Source organism: Peromyscus californicus, unplaced genomic scaffold (genome assembly GCF_007827085.1).
Source record: "Peromyscus californicus insignis strain IS unplaced genomic scaffold, ASM782708v3 Scaffold_12__1_contigs__length_115047231, whole genome shotgun sequence".
NCBI lineage: Eukaryota > Metazoa > Chordata > Mammalia > Rodentia > Cricetidae > Peromyscus > Peromyscus californicus.
In genome coordinates this window covers 82,649,208-82,673,113 of record NW_026294413.1, presented here as the reverse complement: position 1 = coordinate 82,673,113, position 23,906 = coordinate 82,649,208, and the positions used below count along the sequence as shown (strand labels likewise).

At 42.7% G+C, this 23,906-nt stretch overlaps 1 protein-coding gene across 26 annotated transcripts in view; it reads left to right on the top strand.

Moving 5' to 3' along the window:
• Positions 1 to 23,906, top strand: part of Kcnma1 (potassium calcium-activated channel subfamily M alpha 1) — a 710,017-nt gene that overhangs the window by 544,436 nt on the left and 141,675 nt on the right. For 14 of the 26 annotated variants that reach the window (XM_052733594.1, XM_052733593.1, XM_052733591.1 and 11 more), the window contains exons 15-18: positions 1,686 to 1,795; positions 14,144 to 14,212; positions 16,546 to 16,557; positions 23,589 to 23,675. In XM_052733594.1, the coding sequence (XP_052589554.1) occupies positions 1,686 to 1,795; positions 14,144 to 14,212; positions 16,546 to 16,557; positions 23,589 to 23,675 (278 nt within the window). The remainder of the gene's footprint in view (positions 1 to 1,685; positions 1,796 to 14,143; positions 14,213 to 16,545; positions 16,558 to 23,588; positions 23,676 to 23,906) is intronic. The other 12 variants (XM_052733616.1, XM_052733605.1, XM_052733592.1 and 9 more) reach the window with 1 other exon arrangement.

Below are 23,906 nucleotides of genomic sequence, written 5' to 3'. Positions count from 1 at the left end.
GTGTCCTTCCAATCTCAGAGTCGAATTTCTCAAATTTCTCTCAGCTAACTGACTGATCAGCCATAGCTAAGATTCCTCATAGCCCAAGAACAGAACAACACATTGTAAAGAGCTATGCTGTGGATGAAACAGCTTCCTGTTGTCTTCCTATAACTTGTGCCATCACAGGAAGTGAAGCCTAGGAGGCTGCAGCTCAGAGTCAGCCAAGGAGACCCCTGAGCTTGGTTCCAGACTGCCTTCTTGACTAATTTGCTAGTTTTCAAAGACTCCAGTGAAATCATCTTGCTTGGAGATGGTGGTTGGGAAACCCAGTTAGACCTTATTTAGAAAAACCAAAACTGTACATTTTATTGAAGTTTTGGGCATGACCCCTTTGAAACTATAATTTGCTTATTGTGATATTCTAAGTAGGGCAAAAAAATCTTTTTTTTCCAGAGTAGAAATATATAGAGTGTGTGTATGCTTGTATAAAAGTCTTCAGACAATACATTAATCTATTTTAAAAACTAGTATTCTACCACTCAGAGATAATTGCTATGATTATGCTATAAACATTTCTAGAAATTTTCATATGGCCCTATAAATATAAAACCATAGAGAACTTTCAAAAATAAAATCACAGGATGGAGCAGATGGGTGCCTCAGTGATTAAGAGAATTGAGTTCAGTTCCCAGTACCCACATTGGGTAGCTCACTACCACTTTTCACTGCAGAAGATCTGATGCCTTCTTCTGGCCTCCATTGGCACTCAGGTCCACAGAGTATTCACTCACGCATACACACACACACATACACACACACGAAAGAACAGAAAAATTTCATCAAGATTCCCCATTGATTTTTAAAATTTCATGTGAGCTGAGCTATTTATAATTTTTCATGAATAAAAAAGGTATGTGTATGTGATTATGGTGTAGAAACATGTTTCAAGAGTGGCACAAACCCACAACTCCATGACTTTGTCTTACCTGTTTAAATACTTTACTGTGGATGCTTGAAATGGGAGACTTACGTAAAAGAGTATATGGTTTCATGAATTTTTAAAACACCTGCACAATTGCTCTTCAGAAATGTGTGTCAGTTGATAACTTGTCTACCATTATTGTGGATGGGTCCCATGCCCTCACAGCCTTAGAAATAATGAAGGTTCAGAGCAAAGCAAAGGGACCAGAGATGTATCTTAGCCAGAGTGTTTGCTACATAGTCATGAAGACCCAAGTTTGGATCCAGGACTCACATAACTCATATTCTGCAAATGCTTGTTCATTCAAGCTCTGCAATAGTAAACACCCTCTTTTGGCATACACACCCACATACACATATGTTCATACTCTCATACAGACACAGAAAGACATGCACACACAGTCATACATAGTCTCTCTCTCTAACACACACACACACACACACACACACACACACACACACACACACACACAGTTAAACATTTTTTTTTAAGAACAAGGCAGTGCTTTGAAGGAAATCTACTGAACTCAATACCTTTGGAAGTCACTGGAAGCTTAAGGGGCATTCTGTGGGTATGTCCCCAGCTTCTGAGAAGGTTATCCACTGGGAAGGTCATTGTTTCACTAGTGCATTTATTTGTTTAACTAAGGCTCTCACTGCAGTTCCCCTCTGTCAGTGTGTGGCTATACTTTAAACCCTCTTCCTGTATACTTTTCTCTTAGATTGAGGAAGACACGTGGCAGAAATACTACTTGGAAGGAGTCTCCAATGAAATGTACACAGAATATCTCTCCAGTGCCTTCGTGGGTCTGTCCTTCCCTACTGTTTGTGAGTAAGTGACTGTTCACTGGATGCTCTTTGCCTGTCAGGATGTTTACTGGGTCTGTACAGACAGCCTCCCCACTCTCCTTGTACTGGTTGGGACGCTTGATTCTCACTGAGGGGCTCCTTTGGCCTCAGTCCTCCATGTCTGCAGACAGGAAAGCATGTCCTGACAAGGTCCTGCCTGCAGGTGTTACACTGACTCCATTTTACCCTCTAGGTCCAAAAATCTTAAAAGTGGACCCCTGATTTGTGCAAAGTTAAACTTTGTGCAGTTTGCCTGTACGTCTTATGTAACACCACTATGAGATGGAAGCCTTTGAAAGGTGGCATGAACTCATGTGGCCTTTGTTTTACTTTGTTTCATTTATTTATTTATTTATTTATTTGTTTGTTTATCATTTATTTATTTATTTATTTTATTTATTTTTGGTACTAGGGATTGAACCCAGGGCTTCACCTTCAGTCCCTATCTGCTTTTAATAGAGAAAAAAAAAAAAAGTCAGATCTTGCCAGTTCCAGGACAAAGGAATTTTAATCTCCCTCCTAATTAAGTTCATGATATATAGACATTCAAAGTGCTTTTGCTATTTACTGAGGAACTATGCTGCCAAGTGCACAGAAGGAGGCTTTGAAAAGGTCCTGCACACAGCTGCCAGCCTCAAATAGCAAGAAGTTGAACTGGTTCCCAGGGTACTTGCAGCAGGCCATACCCTGTACCCCCTAGAAGATCAGGTATTCTGGTCTCTGGAGTTCCAGGGGTCCACCTTGAGGCATGACAGTACCCCCAGATCTACCACTTGGACTCTCTAGATTGAAATAAAATCAAACAAGGGTCATGTTCTCCTCAAAAGCACAAACTCTGAAAGTGGTAGACCTCTAAGCCTGACCCATTAGGACTTGACACCTTAACAAAGGTCAATAAATGGTCTCACTGATAAAAACTGGGAAGAAACAGGTGGGTCTAGGCGGAGGGAGAAAGAGCCACTTGCCAGTCAAGCCCACCATCCGGGAGTCTAGAGCTGGAAATCTAACAGTACAAAATCAACACTGAGAGCCCTGCATAGTAAAGAAAACCCAGGGTCTTTGGGACGCCTCTTTTGTATGCAGAAGGGAGGCATAGAGACTTCTGCCAGGGAGCACAGCAGGTGTTCTCTGCCAGTCCCCAGACCCAAACCCCCAAGCACACCAAAATGGTTTGGTTGTTTACAGAAATTTCTCACCCTGTCTCTAAGCGATAGTTTAAATGCTAAATGGACTGGAAAAGTGAATAGGTAATTGATTCAGAAGGAGTTCTTTTCTGGAAGTGGAAGCCCTTATTGTAGCTCCCGTGAGCACCTTTCCCTGAGAGTGATTTTTCTTTCTGCTATGGGATGAAGTTAACCATTCCGAGATGCTGGGAGGGTATCCTCCTCTGTATCACAGCCTGCTTCTGAGGAGCAGTCTAGAGAAGTCAGAACTTCCAAGTGAACACACAAAGGGCTCTTTAAGAAGGCCCTTGAAGCCTTCTGTGGTCAATACAGGGGTGGTCTGAGCATCAAGGCAGAGTTGGCAGCAGACTGGGGCCCTATGATGCGAGGGATACTAGATGGGATGTTTCGAAGCTCTTTTCCTTGGCTGTTCCTGATCTAACTAGTGGTGTGCCTGTGAGGCGCACTCCCGGGGAAGCGCTCTGGTACTTCCAGCATTTGTGGCCTTCTCTTCCTCTTCCCCTGGGAAAAAGTCACTTCTTTTAAAGACTACGAATGAGGACTGTTCCCCCAAGAGGCTATAACTGGAATACTCACAGGGTGCACTGGACCCATGTCCTTGGTATTGTTTAATTTGCTGAAGGCTAGTTGCTGGAATTTCTGGACCATAGCATTTCACAAAAACAAAGCAAAACTTAGATCGCTGGACTCTCTTTAAAATCGGAGTTGGCCACATAGGATCCATGTCTCTGCCCAACACTAACTGGCCCCCACTTGCTTAATGAAGGGGGTGTATATGCATTTTCCTAAACGAGCGTGGAGTGTCACCAACAGTCCAGGTCAACTCTGTCCTCTTCCAGGCGTATGAAACTCCAATAGCCTTCTATGCCAACTCAGGAGTCTGGCATTTAGCAGCTGTGTATCTCAGCTACAGCCTCTAGGGGGAGCAGTTCTCACCCTTGACCTTTAAAGGAACTGAGGGGCAGAGAAAGAGGAGGGTAGAAAAGCCAGGCTTCTTGTCAGGCACAGCACTAGTAAAATATGAATTATTTCCCTTGATTGATTTTCATCTTTAGAGCATGTTCTAACGAGGGAAAAGATCTCTTAGACGTACCTTGTTGTCAGTGAATTTAGTATTTGTTCAGTAAAGCTTTTGAATGGAAAAAAAAAAAGCAACTTCTGATGTGAGTGAGAATGTTTTCAGCCTGGTGCTATTATTCCTTTAATGCAGCAATTCGGCAGAGGTGGAACTAATCAATAAAGAAAGGACATTTAATGAGATTTAGGAACAACCCAAAACATTGAAGCTCTCTTCAAGCATTTGATTATCTTGAGGCTTAATTATCTGTGTTTTCTACTTTAAATTAAAGAAAAGCCATAACTCAAAGTTACCAGCAGTTTAATGATAACACTCTTCAATTCAGGTTAATTAAAGCGCAGCTGTAATTAGAGTGTAGTGTTGTATATCACCAGGCTGCCGCGTAAGTATTTTCATTACTGTAAGAATTGGCTATTCAATTTCAAGATGACATAAAGGACGCCCAAATATATTTTAAGCCAGTTTGTGGAGACGGAAAAGAATCAGGGAATATTCTGGGTATAATAAAGCACAGATAAATATACAGTTTTTCAGAGTCGTTTCTATAATTATGCACCGCACTAAAACACTATGCAACCCATGATGTTGCAAAGTATGGGAAGAAATAAATTTGCTCTTCCCCTGGGCTGGCAGCATGCCACCCAGCAGGTGGGAACGGTGAGAACCTGGAGTTTTCTCCGAAGTGAGGCAGAGTCGTCCTACAAAAAGAGAAGGTAGCAGATACACGGGCGAAATTGAAGGTCTTCTTAGAAGAAAACAGAAAGGGCTGGTGCAGTGCAGGAGAGGCGGAGGCCTCCAAAGCTCCCGTCATCAAAATGTCAAGCTAAGAGGTCTCTCGTGTGCCGCTTGAGATTCCAGCCATTGCAGCAGCTGCTTGAGTCCACCCTACGTGTGACCAGAGCTGGGGCGTTGTTCCCAAGCCAGAAGCTAATTTAGACAAAAAGCGCAATCATATGTAGCCTTCACCTGCATTTTCTCCCAGATACACAAAACAGCAGAGTGATGTTTGTATTGACAAGGCAAGGCGCATCAGAATAGTATAAACATCTCATTCTGTGCACAAGAGATCCCTAGGCTTGAAACTTTGAGACTCAGAGGACCTGGGTGCACCTTTCCAAAACAACTTAGAAAACCAATGACAGAACCAGGGTTCTAAGGTTCTAGTCTCCTGTAATTGAGAGCAGTGTGGGTAGTGACACTTGAAGGCTGGCTCATTAATGCTTTTATGGGGAACTTAGAAAATGATGTCCATGCTTTATCTCCAGGTGTTAAAATCTGGAATAAGACTTAAAAATACACATTAATGGTTTTTTAGAAAAACAATGCGTAAGTGAGGCAATCCGTATCTGAAATCTGAAGACATGAAACTGCCCCATCCTCCCAGCACACCAACCCGCACTCTGGACTAATAGCCTCTGTCTCCCTCTTTAAGCTCCATCATTCAGGCAAATGATAGAAATGCAAGTGGGTCACGTCTTGTCTTGCAAGATTATGTTAAGATCTGGGCCTTTGGGAGCTAGAGAGGTGGCTCAGCAGCTAGGCTGAGAATGCTTGCTGCTCTTGCAGATGACCAGAGTTCAGTTCTCAGTACCACTCACAACCACCTGTAAATCCAGCTCCAGGGAGTCTCATGCCCTCTCCTTCCTTGGTAGGTACCCACACCCATATGCATGTATACTCACATATATGTAATTTTAAAAAAGGTCAGAGCTCTTGCATTAACTTTGTTCTCAGCAGCAGCTGGGGATCCGAACACCAGCACCCACCTGCTTCCTTCCCTTCTTGTTCCCCCTCTTCCCTGGCAAGTGCCTGTAAAGATTCGGATGGCCAGTGTCAAGCCTACAGGAAGGTTACGGTTCCAAAGCCACCTTTTCCCTTAAAGGATCTTATTCTTGAGCAGTGTACGCAACATGACACTGTAGAGTGAAGTCCCAAAGGACTGAGGCCGGGCCCCCAGGCCAGCTGCTTACTGGGTGAAGATTCTTAGTGTATATGTATTACTTTTCCTATGATGGCATCAGATGTCTGGCCTTATGCTGGGTGCACATTATGAGGTTCCTCATCTCTCAGTACCTGTTACTGATCTATCCTACCTCTGGAGTCTGCATTCCCCTCTACCCCCATTCCCATCAAATGTAAGCAGAAAGAGAGGGAGAGAGGGACAGACACTGTGGCAGTTCCAGTTTCTTTTTACTTTTATTGTTTAATGAAGTCTCCAGTTACTAGTCACAAGTCAGTGGGACAGAAATGTAAATTAATTAGAATATTTTCACCATTGTGTCAAGCTCTTTGCCTTAGATTTGATTAACTATTTAAACATAGAAAGCTACTAAAAAATTCTTTTTAATATCAAGTAAAGAATTTGTTTTCCCTTCAGTGCGGTCTTCCGAGTTTGAAATTGGGCTGAGGGAGCTCATGCTCATGCTCAGGAAGCCACACTGCTCTTACGTGCTTGCTGAGTGCATGCAGCTGCAATGTAGGTGTTACGCTTTTGGAGAGTCTTCCTGTGGACCAAGGAAGGATTCCTGGAGGAGACGCCTTTGTAGATGAGCTGATCCTGTTAGAAACTTTGGTTCAGAAGAGAGTAAAGGTCAAGTCCGAGGGCATAGAGAAGCTGGATCACACAGTACCATAGGGAGTTTTCTCAACACCCGTGCTCCTTTGGGGTTTCCTAATAAGAACCCTGTAGATGGGGGAAAGAGGCACACCAGCTACGGTTTGCCATGTGATGCTCTGAGGGGCAATAGTAGTGGGAGTTTCATTGTGAGAACCAGCAAAGGTGAGGATGCCCAGGTAGGTGGGGTGGGAGAAGAAGGTAGGCAGAACGACCTAGAAGAAAGCATGTTCAGCACTCAGATTGGCAAGAACACAGAGTTCCAGGTCCCGAGTCTCACAGCGAGCCTATTAGTCAGTCATTCATCACTTGCAAAATATAAAAGCTTAATTGTATGAGGTTTTACAGCTCAGAGGGGATTAGGACCAGAGGTGTATTTAAAATACGACATGTCTCTCTGTCTCTCTGCAGCTGATGGAGCAGTTAAGATTCAGCTTTGATACCGAGCACTTAATGCTTGGGTAACTTGGGGAAATGCAGTGGGAGGTGCTGAAGGGCAGTTCAGCCCCCAAGCCCAGCTGCAAAGTGTGGCTGCTACTGTGCAGACTTCAGGCAATGGAGCCGACTCTGGGGGAGGGAGACTTTCCATTTTCTCACTTATCCACCTGCCTCTGTATGCCTGGAATTCAGAAAACTGGACTTTTCCTGTGTCCTCTTACAAGGACAGACCTTTCAAAAGAAACCACACAAAGAAAGTTAAGATTGGTACTGTTCAGACAAAGAAGGGCCTCTTGCCCAGTGCCAACTTGGGTTCTCTGATTCTACTGATTGTTTACAATGGACCTTCCAATCTCAATGTGAAGCAGAAAGAGGTCAGATGAGCTCACTTGTTACATGGTAGCCTGACTTCAGAAAGGCATGTGCCAACACAACTTATGCAAAAACTTGAGTTGCATCTTAAAAAAAACAAACGAATATTTTCCATTGCATGGTGGTGGCACATGCCTCTAATTCCAGTACTCATGAGAAGCAGGCGGATCTCTGAGTTTGAGACCAGCCTGTTCTACAGAGCAAGTTCCAGGACAGCCAGGGCCACACAGAGAAACCCTGTCTCAGAAAAACAAAACAAAAAGTTCCTCTCAGAGGTGATGCTATCTAGTCCCTTATGTTGGGAGTTTTGTAAATAGAGCTGAACGTATATGAACACAGATGTGAGTGTAACATTGGTAACTGCTTCTGCTACGGGAACTGACAAGGTAGCAGGCAGTTCTTCCTGTCCTATCAGATGAACCACGTGCAAATAAACCCCACTGAAACCCCCAAACAAGGTTGGAGAGGCTGATGCAGATTCAGAATTCTGGACAGAGACATCAGGCAAAGAATCCACTTAGAACTGGGGTGGCTGCTAGGATCTCAGCTGGTAGCTGAGTGTGTAGAGAAAGTACACACGCTAGGGTGTGTGTTTCAGGGAAAGCGTGACAATGAGACTTTCCCCAAAGGGCATCTGTTGGCACTTTAGGGAAATACTAACTGCCCACCTCGAAGAATTAAATAATCTTGAAGTTTAAATGTCTTAGGTCTGCGATGGAGGAAAGTCACTGTGTGTGTGTTAGGCGTGCATGGATGTGCATGTGTTTGAGAGTAGATGTAGTCTGAAACCCTCCCCATTGACCCTCATCAAATCTGTGAAGAAGTGAGGACCAGCATCATCTCCACTAACAACCCAAATACCTTCGATTTTCTTGGTGCTCAGTCTTACAAGTGTTGCTGTTTAAAAGTATGTATTTGAAGTAGACGTTCTCATCTCCAGAAGCCATCCTTTCCAGTTAAAGTTGAATATGGTTATTTCCCCCTCTAGCCCCTTCATCCTAAAGCCCTTGTTTCCCAGGCCACCACATTTGAATCACTTCTACTGTGATTATGGCAGTTATCCTGAAGTCCCTGGGCCTCTGGGTAGCCAGAGGGGAGCTGGTGCTTTGGGGAGGAACTGGCTTTAGAAGGCTTGATGGGTTTCGACAGGTTTAGAAGCTGTTTTTCTGTTGTCTGCCACCTTCCTGATGGCAGAGTCCTTCGCTCGAAGCCCCATCGTTGCGTCCACTTTGTAAGCACACCGGAAGGCGCAAAGTCTATGACAAGTTTCCATGCTTAATTCACACGGGCAAATAAGCCTTCCAGTCAAGGGGACTGATTTAATGGCAGGGACAATTTATTTCTCTCTGGGTAGTTAGAGACAGCTGGACTCTAATTCTTAAGAGCCTTTGTTCAGGAACATCTGGGTTGAAAATGCCGTAGTTAACAGATGATGTTGGCAATAAAAGAAAGGGGGCTTTGTATAATGGCATTGTCAAATTTGGTAGACCTCTACTTAATAATTATAAGGAAAGCAATCTAACTTGTTATTACAACAGTTTTATTGCAGATTGCTGGTTTAAGACCTTTTTGTGACAAGTGGCATTTTTTTTCCCTCTCTTGGAGAAAAAAAAAAAGGTCATTTCTATTCCCCTGTAATTTTTGCAACCAATGATAACTTCCCACACTGGGCATATTGGGAAATTTCATTTTAGAAATCAAGAATTAAACTCACAATAACTTGTGGCTAGGTTTATCTTATTTATTACACTGTGAAGGCTTTCTGGCTTTTTTTTTTCTTGTCCTTTCCCTAACCCTGATTGTGCTTCATGATTCTACAGCAGTTTTATATACATGGAAACGACACAGGCTGAGTGAAGTCAGGGGAATGTAGATCGTGTTTAGATAAGGCTGAGCTGGGAAGAGGTGGGCACTGTGTGGGACATTGGAGAAGGTGTACCCTTCGAGGGGTCCCTTTTAGCTATATGAAGGATGATCATATTTGATTTGCCAAGGAACACCGAAGAGCCACTTTCTTTTTTGAAGGAATACTATGTTGGTCAAACAGTATGGGTCAACTTCATGTTGGGCTTCAATGGGTTTCTCTGTTCCTCAAGGAGCAGCACCACACATTACGTGGAGACTACACCTCCACTTACTTTTGTTGTTGTTGTTGTTGTTGTTGTTGCTGTTGTTAATGAGAAATCCATTTGTATGTAATGCCCATTCTGCTTTACCAAAAGAAAGTGATTCGAGTTAGTATTCAACCAAAGGTCACCAATTCCAGATGTCTGTAGACACGTTCTTAGACTTGTGTCTTCCTGTAACACAGGCTCTGGAAGAGGCCAATGATAAATGGCTCTCTGTATCTTCAAATTAGATTTGTATCTTGGCCTAATGGTTGGAAGGCAAACGTTAAATTCCCAGAGCTTATAATAATTATTACCTATTATTATTTCCATTTGCCTCTTTCCCAGGCTGTTGGCATCTAACAAGCAAGAAGAGAAGCATCTTATTTCAGGATGCTGCTCTTGCTTCTGGAGCTCTCTCTGTTAGCTCTCTATTCTGTTTCTTCTCCACTGTTCTAGCCACTCCTGTGCATCTTCTGTCTCCTCATCCACTTTACTTACACAGCCTTTATCAAAAGCCGGGTCTTTACACTCCTAGGATTCCAGGGAGGCAAAGCTTGTTCCCTATATACTAGAGAAGTTCAACACATGAGGTGGGGGAAGCATATGATTACCATATTAGCTCCCCTTTTTTACTTAGGTGGGCTTTATCTCTACCACCACCCCTGGACCTCTCATCAGACTCCACACCTCTGTTATATCCTTAAACCAAAGGATGCTAGTGCTCTCTGTAGCAGGATCTAACAAAAAAGTATGATTTGAATACCCAGAGAGAGCCATGCTTCTGTTTCCCAGTTAATTGATGATTTATCTGTCAGTATGGTTTGCAAATATAAAAGGATACCTGTTTGAGCAATATATAAAATGTAGATGTATATAAAGAGCCAGACAGATAACAATAAAATGAAGGGAGGGGAAGCTGAGCCATAGGAAGAGGTGGGCACTGTGGGACATTGGAGAAGGTGTACCCTTCGATGGCTCCAGTGTGACCATATTTGATTTGGCAAGGAAAGCTGAAAAACAGATTGTTTAAAATATGAAATTACATATTGGTGTCTATGTTCAGTTTTTGAAGGAATACGATGTTGGTCAAGCAGCATGGGTCAGCTGCACATTAGAATTGGCTGGGTTTTCTCCATCCCAAGAGGAGCAGCAGCAGACGTTACGTGGAGATGGCTTCTCTGCCTATTTTTTTTATGCAAAAGCCATTTGACCTTGAGCTTGTGGATTTGCCCTCCTTGGACTTCAGTTTATCTTCTGTATAAGACGAGTATGAGGGGCTGGAGAGATGGCTGGTCTTCTAGAAGACCTGGGTTCAATTCCCAGCACCCATATAGCACCCCATAACCATTTGTAACTCAGTGCACAAGATTGACTGGATCAGATTGACCTTCCTGCATGAAGAAGATCCTTGCTTCTTATATCTAGCTGGTAAATGGCACTGTAGCAATTAAGAACGAACACTTAAGAACCCTTACTACATTTGATCCTAGTCAAAATGTCATGAGGCAATTAAATGCACACTTACTAGGAACCACCCTTTCCTTCCCACCAGTAGGCTTAAATCCACACAAGCAATTAAGATCTTTGATCCCACAAACTAGAAAATCAAAAATGACAGTTGTCCACAGGTCATCAGCAAATTAATTTTACATGATCCCTGCTGAGATCAGATTTATTGGCTACTATTTACATTCAATAGTATGTGCTTAACCCAGTGATGTGCTTCAACAAACAACACATAAGTTATATGATATTAAAAACTCCAGAAAGATCAGCAGCACAAGGAGTTAATTGCATGCTGTGGAACATAAACTAAGAACAGTTTCCCCACTAGAGTTGGCAGTACTTGGGTTGGTGTTTCAGAATTTTGATCTACACAATCACCTCAAAGTCCAGGTCATTAGACTGCTGGCAGGAAACAGAAAGCCTTCGAATCATAGGGAGAGCCCAGATACTCTTGTATGGAAGTGTTTCTCTGAAATCTGACTGTCTGTGAAAGGTAATACTGAGGAGCCAGGACCTCCCATGCAACAAAAGGCAATTGATCTTATTCTCTAAAGAGAATGGGAGGCCCTCACCATACACCAGCACCTTTCTTGCAAGCCACACATCTCTATGCCTAGCCTATCTTATTAAGTCATTTCCTCACTGAAAACGAACTACAGGAGCTGAGGAGATGGTTTAGTTGGTAAAGTGCACATTGTACAAGGACAATGAGGACTTGAGTTCAGTGCCCAGAATTCATGTAAAAAGGCAGGTGTGGTCATATGCATTTGTAATCCTAGTGCTGGGAAGTAAGACATGAAGATCCTTGAAGCTCACCAGCCAGACAGTCTGGCACAATTGGTGATCTCCATCTCCCAGTAAGGGATCTGTCTCAAAAGTCAATGTTTGAGGAGTAATACTCAAGGTAGACCTTTGGCTTCCACAGTGTGCACATGCAACCCCTCACAAACATGTATCCACACACAAAGTCAACTCAACTCCGCATCTCTTATTCACTTAGAATAAGCAGCATGTGCCTTGTCGGGGCAAGCAGAGTCCTCATGGCCTTTCACCCCCCTTGCTGTCCAACTCACTCATGGCTTGGCTTGACTTGCTTTTAGTGCCAGCTTTGCAGGCTCTGTGTCTGGTTCTCAAACATTTAGACCTTTTTCTTGACTCAGGACTTTTGTTCTTTCCATTTCTACCCCCTAGAAATCCCTTTCTTTACACCCTCTCATTCTCATTTCCTGCTCTCCAAGTGATCTCTGCATCTTCAGGGTGGTCCTCTTGTACCATGACAAATTGACACACCCGTTTTCCAGTCACTCTTTATCCTCCCAAGTTGTTTTATTTCTACATAAGAGTTGTCAAGATCTAGAAATTTATTATTGATTCACTTGTGTATTGGCTTAGAATTGTTCCTTCTCAATTCAAAACACACTGGAGGGGAAGATGTATCTCCCTCCTGGTCAGCCAGAGGCCTAATGCTTAACCACTGGATGGGTTGTGTGGGTGTCCTGGGTCTTAGCTTTACCACCCATCAAACAGGGATATCAAGAGAGGGATAGTATCTCCCATTGAGGAAGGTGGTAAGCAATAAGGAGAGCCACCAAGGAAGGCCTTGCCCTCTGACCTTGTACCTCATCCCCTTGACACCGCTGAAACTAATGAACCAGGGTTCATTTTCATTATCACTTGAGTAATGTTTCATTATTGAATATCACCTAAAATATATGATAATGCTTATTGTGGAAACTTGTGATGCATAATATAAAGGCGTTTGTTTTTTTTCTTCCTGCGAGCTCTTATCTCTTTAAATAGTCAATGCCCATCTTAATCTAAATTGTACTATACTATTTTCAGGCTTATATCTTATTCTTTGCGACTCTCAACCTCTTAAAACAGTTTTTAGAATTCGTTTTGGATTCGGCAACCTTACACCTTACTGCCTGTTCTTCATTTAACGTTTGCCTTTGAATTTTCTACTCCACATCACTAGTACTACCTTGGATCTCTGTTTACATGAGCATGTTAGGACACCACTTTTATTCATTCATTTATTTATTCATTTATTTATCTATCTATCTATTTATTTATTGGAGTAGAGACACAATGAGTAGGATTCATCTCTTTATGGAGGTCCTCTGTGTTCCCCCCATTCACTGTGCACTGTAGGGGCAATTCCAAACACCTTGAAGACTTTTCTGTAGCCAAGGAGAGAGTGTTCACAGACACAAAACTATGAGAAGCAGTCACAGCCAGGGTAAACTTAGCTAGGAGCTAAATAGCATGTATACAGTCAAGGCGCCGGGAAGGTTTTGAAAATAAAATCTGTGAGGAGAGCAATAGCTAGAATATTGCTTGGAGCTGGGGGTTAGATTGGACATGGCCTCGGAAGATGGTTTGGAAGAGAAGAGAAGATATTGGGGTACAGAGGGGGTACAAGAGTGAAGATGGGGAGGCAGGAACAAGCCAACAGAGCAGTCTGGTCTGCAGCCCAGATCCCTGGGCAGAGGACATGAGACAGCTTGGATGGAGCCAGGAGTGACCAAGCTGTAGTCATGTGCTGGGCACTTAGATGGAGGCTAAGTGTTATTGCCATCATTCCATGCACACGGGGGGCTGCTCTGAACAACAATATGAGCCATTTGTACAAAAGACCAAAATGGAAACCAAATAACAGGTCACACTGCTCCAGGTCTCTCCCTCCCCCTGCAGTTAACATTTTACTACCCGGCTGAGTAACTAATGAATCTGGCTGCTCTAAATCCCCAGGCACAAATCTCTGCTTGGGGTCTGTGTCTAGACATCCAGACCAGAGCCCAATTTGCACTTTGAACATCCAGTACCTTATCACTTGTGGGAAATCAGCTTTAATGGGGAAGATGGGGGAGGTGTCACTTTACTAGCCCTGCTTTTGGCACCTGGGGGTAGACTGAGGGTCCTCTGGATAATGACCGCTTTAGGGAGCCAGAAGTCCGTAAGATGTTTGTTATGAGACTCGGCTATACACAAGTATTGACTGGGAGGCCTCTCTGTCTCATTGCAGGCTGTGCTTTGTGAAGCTTAAGCTCCTGATGATAGCCATTGAGTACAAGTCTGCCAACCGGGAGAGCCGGTAAGTTGACTGACGTTCGTGTTGGAAGTGTGCATCCTGGGAAGGGTCTGTCCACTTCCTCTTTCTCGTTTTATGGTTTGTTTGCTTGGAACCCAATGCAGCACCTCCCAGATCCCGCAATACATTTTAAGACACTGCAGCTTCTATTCCAGACCAGCCTGTCATCCCAGGCCCCACTGGGCACCCAGAGGTTTCCCTGACTGACAGGAGAGAGCCGTTCCCAGGAGCTCCACCCACTATGCTATCCCTTCTACACAAGAAAGCAGGAACAGACCCTCTCTTGAAGTCCCTTTTACTGCTGTAAGCAAAAAGCAGGTGACGTCAGGCCTCCTTTACCGCAGCCTGTGGTAGAGCCGTGATGGGAGGTGCCAGCTTCTCTCAATGGCCATTTTGCAAGCAGCCTATTGTGTACCATATGTGTTTCTCCCTCTGCCACCGACATCCAGGTGGCAGAAGATCAGCCTCATGTAAATTAGCCCGGAGAGGAGAGCTCCGAGGCAGGAGCTCTCATTATTTATTTATTTTTCACTTAATGATGTGCAGAGCAGACCAAGGAGGACCGGGGTCTGGTTGAAATAGATAACACCCCAGTCGATACATGACCTTACTGCTGGTTGATGGCAGCATTGTGTGAACCGGAGTCTGGTGGTGGTAGTGGGCGGGGCTTCCTAGGTCCTAGGTGCCTTAGATGACATACATGATCTTGGACCTGAAATTCTTAGTCATAGTTTTGGAAGAAAGATAGCTGATTAAAAGACAGTCTGGCTTTTGTTCTCTGAAACGATATACCCAGATGCTGTCCCTGCTCCAGTGAGGCCTTTGCTTCTAAAAATGTTCACAAGGGCAAAGGGCAGCCTGCCCCAACTCACATTTTCATAACTGAACAGAATGTAAGGCAACACTTGCAAAGGTCTAGTAGCATCATTCAAGGAGTTTTCACGATCTTGATAAATGACTGTGTGCATGCGCACACGTGCACACACACACAAATATGCCTATTTCCAAGTATGTGTCTGTGGCAAAAACAAAACGAACACTGGATCACAAGCAAGTGGATCCTCTTTTGTCCCTCCCTTTAATGTGTCCGGTCAGATTGTCCACAGCCAATCTGATCCAATGCTGAGGTACTTTGAAAATCCAAATCAACCAGACAATGGAAGAGAAAATGGAAGATTTGGTGGCCATTTGTAGAACACGGTGGTAGCAATTTAAAAACTGTGTATGGAAGGATACATTTTTCTTCTCCATGTTGGCAAAGGAAAGACTATTGAAAGTATTATTTGAGCCCAAGAGAGCTGTGGCCATTTGTCTTTCAACAGTTAAAGTGGGATTTTTCTAGGGCTACTATCTGCTCCCCTTATACTAGCCTTACTTGCATCCACATGTGTGGAGGAGGGACTGTGAGTCCTTGTTTTTTGGGGTGGGTGGGGTGGGTTTGTGAATAGTAATCTTTGTGATGCCAAGTCAGGACACCTTTGTGGATAGGAGTGTTCTTTCTTAATCACTTTTGTCCCTCTCTCAATGTAAGTGGTGCTGATGCTAAAGAGTGTTTTCTGACCCTTCTGGAATGATCTCACAGCAGGAGAGGACTTCACCAAACCATCAGCATCAGCCACTCAGCTCCCCCTAATCACCCTTGGTCACAGGGAAAGAGGGGGTGCCACTAGGGTCCAGGCACTGTTCTGAGGAAACAGATTCCAGGTCCCATGAAGACACAGCCTTCTCTTTGATAGGCCCTCTCACTGATTCATAAACCAGAGCTGTTTTCAACAAAGCCAATGTCGAGAGATATAGGTTGTGGATTTTCTTTTTCCTCCCAGTGCCCCCAGAAAAGGAAAAAAAAAAAAAGAACTTGTTGGGCTTTGTATTGGCTTTCTGTGTGCAGTTGCCAGCATTAATCCTCAATGTGGCTTGGTCTCAGTGTGGAGGCACATGAGTGCTTGTGGAAAAAGGTGTGCTGGAGGGAATGTGGATCATACCCCAAGAAGACAGGATGTACCCGACCAAACATCTTTTTATATTTACATATATATATATATATACTTGTGAGAGGCCTGCTCCTCATGCTCTCACATGTTGTAATGGACCAGGTATGGAAATCTAGAGAAGCCGCTTCTCCTTCCCACCTTCCTACCTCTGACCTGTGTTTCAGGATGTTCTCTGTTGTTGGCTCCACTCATGACACTGTTCTCATGCTTGGCTGATAAACCTTGTTTTCACATGCATCCTTCAAATGATTTGAAACAAAGGTTTTATTCCTCCCTTCCTCCTGGTGTCAGTCAATTTATTATCAAATTGTTTGATTTGCAATTCTTTTCTTGTCGTTTTTGCAGAAGCCGAAAGCGGTATGCATTCTTCGTTAACTTTCCTTCCAACCTCCACCCTCTGTCTTCACTCCTAACCACAGGACTAACCATTTGCCAAGAACTCAAGAAGAGAGAGATTGTATATGTGGATATATAATCTCATTCCCTTGTCTAGTATATATATATATATATATATATATATATATATATATATATATATACACTATATATAGTATAACTATACATATACGTATATATATTTCACCCATCTCCAACTAGAATATATAAAAGTAGCCTGCTGCTCTCCTTGTTTGATTTGTTGATTCTTTTGGTTGATGCACTAACTTCTTTGCAGGAAAATAAATAAATAAATAAATAAATAAAAAGTCAATGGAAAGGCATAATCCTGTCTTCAATCAAAGCACAAATAATGGGAACAAATCATATTAAAGTTGAAACGGAGAACGTTTCTCTCCAGCCCTCTGTGTCTGTTTCTGTATCGTCCTGATGTTGTCCTGGTGTCCATCAGACGCGGGCACCATTTTGTCTTCATCCCACATCCACATTCCCAGTGACCTCCTCGCCCCTCTGTCGAGTTTCCACTTTGTAGATCAGAGTTTCTGTCCTTTATCCACAAAACAGAGACCAAGCCCTTGTGCCTCTCCCTCTCCTCATACTTGTTTGGGTTGATTTCATTTCGACTATCTAATTTCTTGAGCAGTGCTCTTGTAGAGACTTAAAATGCTGATACTGGACTGCCTAGCTGTCACATTTGTGTTCTACAATAGGCACTGTTTATTGGGACAAACTCATGGCTTCCTTTTCTCCTTGTGTGTTTGGGCACATTTCTTTCTAGGAAGTATCTCAGCGTTCCCCACATCACTTCATCTTGTTTTGCTGCTGTTTTGTGTTGCATGGAGCATGACTAAGTTATCCTCAATGGCATTTTTTAATTATTTGGGTTTGGGGGTGATTGTTTTGTTGTTGTTGTTCCATTTTCCAGCATAATTTTTCCATAACTCACTCTCTAAGACAGTACTGTTGAAAAGAGATTACTATGATGCCAGCCTGTTCATGTTTCTCTCTATGGGTGTAGTCACTGTCTTGTGTTTGTGTTTATACTTGTGTTTGTGTTGTCTGGGACTCTTTCCAATGTCAGCTCTTCTGTGATTTTTTTTTTGAGTAGATGTGAATATAGAGAGGTGGCTTCCTGTCAGTTTGGTATTATTGATATGATCCAACTGCGAGAAGTTATTGCAACACTATGCATCTTCCAAGGTCCACAGTGGTTGCACCTCTGCTGTTGGCTTTTGGCCTTGGGTCCTTTTACTTTGTGGTGAAGGCATGTTGTGATGTAGGCATGACTTGTCTTAAAGTGTACCAGAGAGTATGGCTTGCTCCCAGGACCGCATATCCAGTGTAATCCTTCCTAGATCTGCTCTCTCTATCCTCTCCCATGTAGTTCGCCTTTTTATAATATAAAAAATACATTGAAATTTTACTCTGAAGATTATCCATGTGGACTCAGGCTAAATCAGATCTTGCCAATATTGTTGAGGACCACATTGATGGTCATTTGAGTCTGGCCAACTGGGAGCAACCTTGATTATGGTGTCTCTGTATGTAAGTGAACTAGGCCTATGCATTATGGAAGCATGGACTACACATCTGTGTCTTCTCCACATATTCTAATGTAAATGCATGTGTCTAGTTGTGTGGGACTCCAGCAGCACTTATTGTAAAGCCCAGAAGAAATGGAAAGTTCCAGAGAAGTGATGAGGTTTGAGATTTGGGTTTTTTTCCTAAGATATATCATAACACAACAAACTGCAGTGCAGTTGAACTTCCTGAGAGGGCACATAAATTGGTTCATATCAAGTTCCTGCTGATAGTAATTGTATATGCACTTGACTGATCAGAGAGACCTCTTCCCAGTGGTGTGAGTCATCTGGGCATAGCATGACCTGGGCTCCTCAGTGGTTCTGACTTGCTTACTCTCTTCAATGAAGTCCCATTAGCTTGCTAGACACAACTATGATTATAGTGCTTTCAAGTATAAACTCTACCCTCACAGAAGTTGTGATATTTTCTCAATTGCTTGGGGAATGGTACACGATGCCTCACAGGGGGTGGGTGGAAATGAAACTACACACACACACACACACACACACACACACACACACACACACACACACACATACACATACACACACCTGTTCTATTTGTCCATAATGGGTGAAAGTCTCCCTTAAGGTATCTGTTTCAGTTGAATTATCAATATTGACCATCTCTCCAAACAAAGGTAAGGTTTAGGAGGATTGAAGGAAGGATTACTAATTGTTCTTCAGCTGTTGTAGCTTTAATATTAGAGAGAAGAAAAAGAATATTTCTCCCTACCCAGTCCTGATTTTTTTTCAACCTGCCCCTAGTTCAAGCATAAGATGGTCAATAAAATACAACTCAATGTAAAATCTCCATAGGGCCCTGAAACAGACATGCCCTATTGGATAGAGCTCATTCCATGTGGATGTGTTCTGCAATCAGAAACATGGATTTCAATTCTAAGCGAGTTGTGCTTTCAGTATTGAAACCACCTGCGCCATCTGCCTCAGTGACTGTTTACATATTTGCATATTTATACTTAATGCCTCTGGGAACTCATTAGCTTGGTGGCCAGTCTACAAGAAGACTTGTGGTCACTCGTTTGATCAGGCTGACTGATGGGAATTGCAGTAGTTGCTGCTTTCATTTATTGGAGAGAAAAAGAGAAAACTTTGAGAGCTGAGGCCAATGACTATGATGCAGGCTTCTCTCATTCTATAGAGCTAGAAAGTGCCTACAGCATGTAGGACTGCTAAGAAAAACTCAGAAGTAAATACAGAAACCTTGTTTCTCAGTTTTCTAATCAGCAGTGGTTCTCTACAGAAAGTGTGTGTTTTGCTCCTCTGGAGAGTAAGTAGATAAAGAATAAGCATCACTGCAGAACTAGGAAAAGCAATGAGTGAGAGTCCTTGGAGATGGGACCACACAAGCCCTATGCTGCCAGCTGCCACTAGGCATTTTCGATTAAAATCAGCAAGGTCATGGTAAAAAGAGGACAATTTATATCTTCCTTGAAATGAGGAAATGTCTCCTCCTGCCAAGATGTCCTTGTTGGAATTCTACTCATGGATATACAGGAAGAGGGGCCTCTCTCGATAGGAGACTTCTCTTGGAGATTTCCTTGATTTTCTACATGACACATCTTGAGTTTTATGTCTGATAAGTTTATAACTTTGACAAAATTGGAGCCAGAGAACTGATTAAAAGTGGTGCTTGGGGAGGAGGACTTTGGGCAGCCATTAGGACAAAACAAACTTGCCATTGAATAGTCTCCTAAAAAGATCAGAGATATTTGCAAAAAAAAATTAACATGTTCCCAGTAGGTCAATAGCAAATTTTAAGTCTAGAAGGCATTTTGTAGAGAGAGGACAAAGTTATTCCTGCCTAGAATTCTTATTTATTTTACTTTTCCAAGAAGAGGAGGGCTAACACTTTATTTAAATGTTCTAGATTTGAAATGCAGCTAACAGATATGACAGCTGAAATACTAAAATCAAGAATGTATTTCTTCAAAGAGTATTTGAGACTCACAGGTCACATAGGAAATGTTGTATGTTGTGGGCCTGTTCTTCACCACCCTTAGAACTCAACATAACCATTATGGCACAGAGCACCTTGTGCTTATAGACTGCATATTTCATTTTTTCCCTTGACTGGCTGGACTCATTCTTTTGAATCCCTCATCCAGCTCCTCCCCCCACCACCACCACCACAAGCCTGTCTTAGCCTAAACTTTGTACCTGCCTCATGCTTCATATGGATATAATTTTAATCTTCCTGTCCACAGAGCACATGAGGACATTTTGGTATCCCAAGAACACTGGGGATATTGAGATTTGGTGTATCTCTTGTATATCACTATATCATATCACCTAAAACTCAAGGAATGGGAGTGACTCTGTGTACCCCAAAGTGAATCTGTAGTAGCCTATTTCTAGATGTTGCAGAGACCGCACCTTCACAACGGTTCAATTAGCATTGAAGACAAAATGGAGAGCAGGCCAGTGGAGGTGTGAGGGCTTGTTTACTCGGACTTTTTTAGTCACCTTGCTTATATTTATAGAAACCAAAGATTAAGGACATAATGTGTCCTTAATGCATAGACTGTATGCCTTTATTCTCTTAGGAACATTGTCAACCAGGGAATATACACTGCATTTTATAGATTAGGAGGGTGAGACTTAGCTGCCTCCAAAGCCAGGACACAATGGTTAGGGCTGACACATGCACCTAAGTATTTTACTAACACTGATTGCTAGGGAACCTGAGACTTGAACACCAGGGTGACCTCCACCAGCATCTAGCCTCTCCTCTCCAGCACACTGACTTGATTAAAAGATGCTTGAAGACTGCGGTAAATTACCTTGACCTGCATTCTCTAGACTGCCCATCCCTGATTTCACTGCAGGCCAATTCTTGTTCAGTGCAGATAAAGACCAGAGGAAATGAAAAGCCTCTTTGGATAGAAACCTTGAGATCCTCACATTTCACAATGATACAGTGGGCTGGATCGCTGGGGGACAGGTCATGTGTTACAAAGCATGAGGGAAGAAAACACAGGTCTCTGGGCATATGTGCCACCAAGACAATGTGTGTCCAGTTTTACCTTTCATATTCTGTTGTTCAAATCATGACAGGACCCCACCCGTCCACTCAACTCGGGAGCCCTTCCATCCTTATGTGAATTCTTATCAAAACAGAGAGAGACTTCCCAAACTTTTAGTAATATACTTTTAAGGCTCCAGAAGTGGGTGGGAATTTAATAGATGAATTCATGAATTATTCTGTCATGTATAATTTTTTTTTCTTTCTTTCTTTTTTTTTTTTTTTTTGGTTTTTCAAGACAGGGTTTCTCTGTGTAGCTTTGCGCCTTTCCTGGAACTCGCTTTGGAGACCAGACTGGCCTCGAACTCACAGAGATCCGCCTGGCTCTGCCTCCCGAGTGCTGGGATTAAAGGCGTGCGCCACCACCGCCCGGCTAATTTTTTTAATCCTATAACTTCATCTCAGAGGATATTTTTGATAAGAAGCACAGTATTCCAATCCATTGAACCAGGAGACCTCTGATGAAATGGAATATTCTTGGACATTTTTGCAAGAATAAAATGATAGCAATAACCATAAATAAAAAGTATCAAGCTGTTTAGGCATTATCTTACTTAGTTCTTTGACAAAAGGCTATTGTTAGTGCTAACACTCCTCTCATAGGGAAAAGCATTGAGTTCCTGGGAGGTTTAGGAACTTATCCAAAATTATCACTTCAATGCTAGAATAGGGACCCAATTTCTGATTGCAGAGGCAGTCACATAGGAACTGCCTTTCAGGAAAATAAGACAAAAAATACAAGATCTAGAACCCTGTGATCCTAAAGTGACTTACTTAATTGATTTTAAAAAGAAAATTGATATAAACTGTATAGTCTCTCATGCATCTTGACGAACACAAACATAAATTTATAATTTATTTAACTGTAAAAATCTGTATAATCTCTGACCCCTTTGCTTCATGATTGTGCTAAATCAGAGGGTTGGGATATGAGTGCAGGAGTTGGCAGAGGGGTAATTATAAGATCTCTTTATAAAACCTCTGCCTTTAGCAGTGTGTCCTTAGTGCGAACTGCTGGCCCAGTAGTGCGGACGGCTGACTTCTGATGTGGAAGGAACCTCCTTGTTGCTGGTGGTTCTGGGGCGGGGCAGTCACCTCTCTACTCTGCTAACATTTAGTGATGACAGCAGCCACAAGCCCCGCTTTCTACTGTCAGGTCTTGTCATGGGTAATGGTGGATGCTCTTGCAGCTAGAAACAGTAACCTCTTCAGTGATGGTCTGATCAGAGTTCTTCCAACAGAGCAAGCAGAAGCTTGTTTGGTCCCTCCCTATTTTACTACAGACAGAGGACTCCTTTGACAATACTGTTATTTTTTTTTTTTTCTGGAATGGTCTTACCTCTAGACAAAGATCATGTATTAATTTCTACCCTCCCCCATTTTGTTTTGGGCAGCTGGGGGCTTCCTTTAGCCTGAGCCCAAATGTCTCTTACCTTAATCACCAGCTTTTCAGATCAAATAATATGGTCCTTGCCTTGTGCTTCATCCCAAGTTGCTGAATTCTACACCTGTTCAGCTCAAAGGCTCATCACTATTTCTGCACAGGGCAGCCTGGTATTCTGCTTTTGATCTGCAGAAACTTGTTTATTTCTCCCATTTATTAGATCAGGATCCATTTATCTCTACTGCCATCCCAAACATAACTTGGTCTACTATCTATTTCTAGCACTTGTAAGGCCATGCAGGAATGCTATGTTTAATCTTATTCACACAACCCATCCATTTTTATCAAAAGCAGACTAGAAACATTGGGTACATCCGACAGATAATAGCTTTCTTTATCACTGTGTAGATCAGGTTCTTCATGGAATCTACTTCCATGTCCTTATCAAAGTTCCAAAGATGTACAATTTCATGCTGCATTAAATATATTATAGGTGTCTTGTACCATTCCCCATGGAAATATGTGGTATGTATATATGTATGTTTCTGTATATATATATAGGGGTCCCATTAATGCTATATCACCTAAGAGAGGATGGGTAATACATAGAGCTTCATTAGGCTAACTATGTTTCAACATTGACCATCAAAATCAGTTTCAAAATGGGATACATCCTGAAGACCTGTGCTTCCAGTCGGGTGCCTCTGGGAGCAGCTAAGCAGCTCCGTTAAGCAAACTCAGACCCTAAGACCCAGATCTTTGATTTCCCTGACTTGAAGTGTACCCCCTGGAACTAAATGATGGCATGATTGAACTAGATATGTGGAGCAGTGAAGGTCAGGCTCTAAGGGAAAATCTAAGGGCAAGCATTAGTAGTGGGGCCCCTATCTGAACAACAGGGTAGTGTTGCCGTCAAGGTTTTATCCTGAACTTGAGCTCATACTTGTGTCTTCTTTGTTTGTTTCTGTTCACTGAGCAGAATATTAATTAACCCTGGGAACCACCTTAAGATCCAAGAAGGTACTTTAGGATTTTTCATCGCAAGTGATGCCAAAGAAGTTAAAAGGTAAGAGTTTCCTTTTATCTGCCTTCCTTTCTGGTCCAGCCCCAGACACCTTGATCTACTGAGACCTGCATGCTCCATATGTCCAAGACTCTAACTCCAGAACTAGTGTCGTTACTTCCCTGGGCAGCTTTTCCCACAGTCAGTTCCCTATCTTTAAGTCAGAATGCTCAAGTTTTAGATCAGGAGACCTGCTTATCTGCTCCCTCGTCTTACAAGGAAGGAAACCGAGGC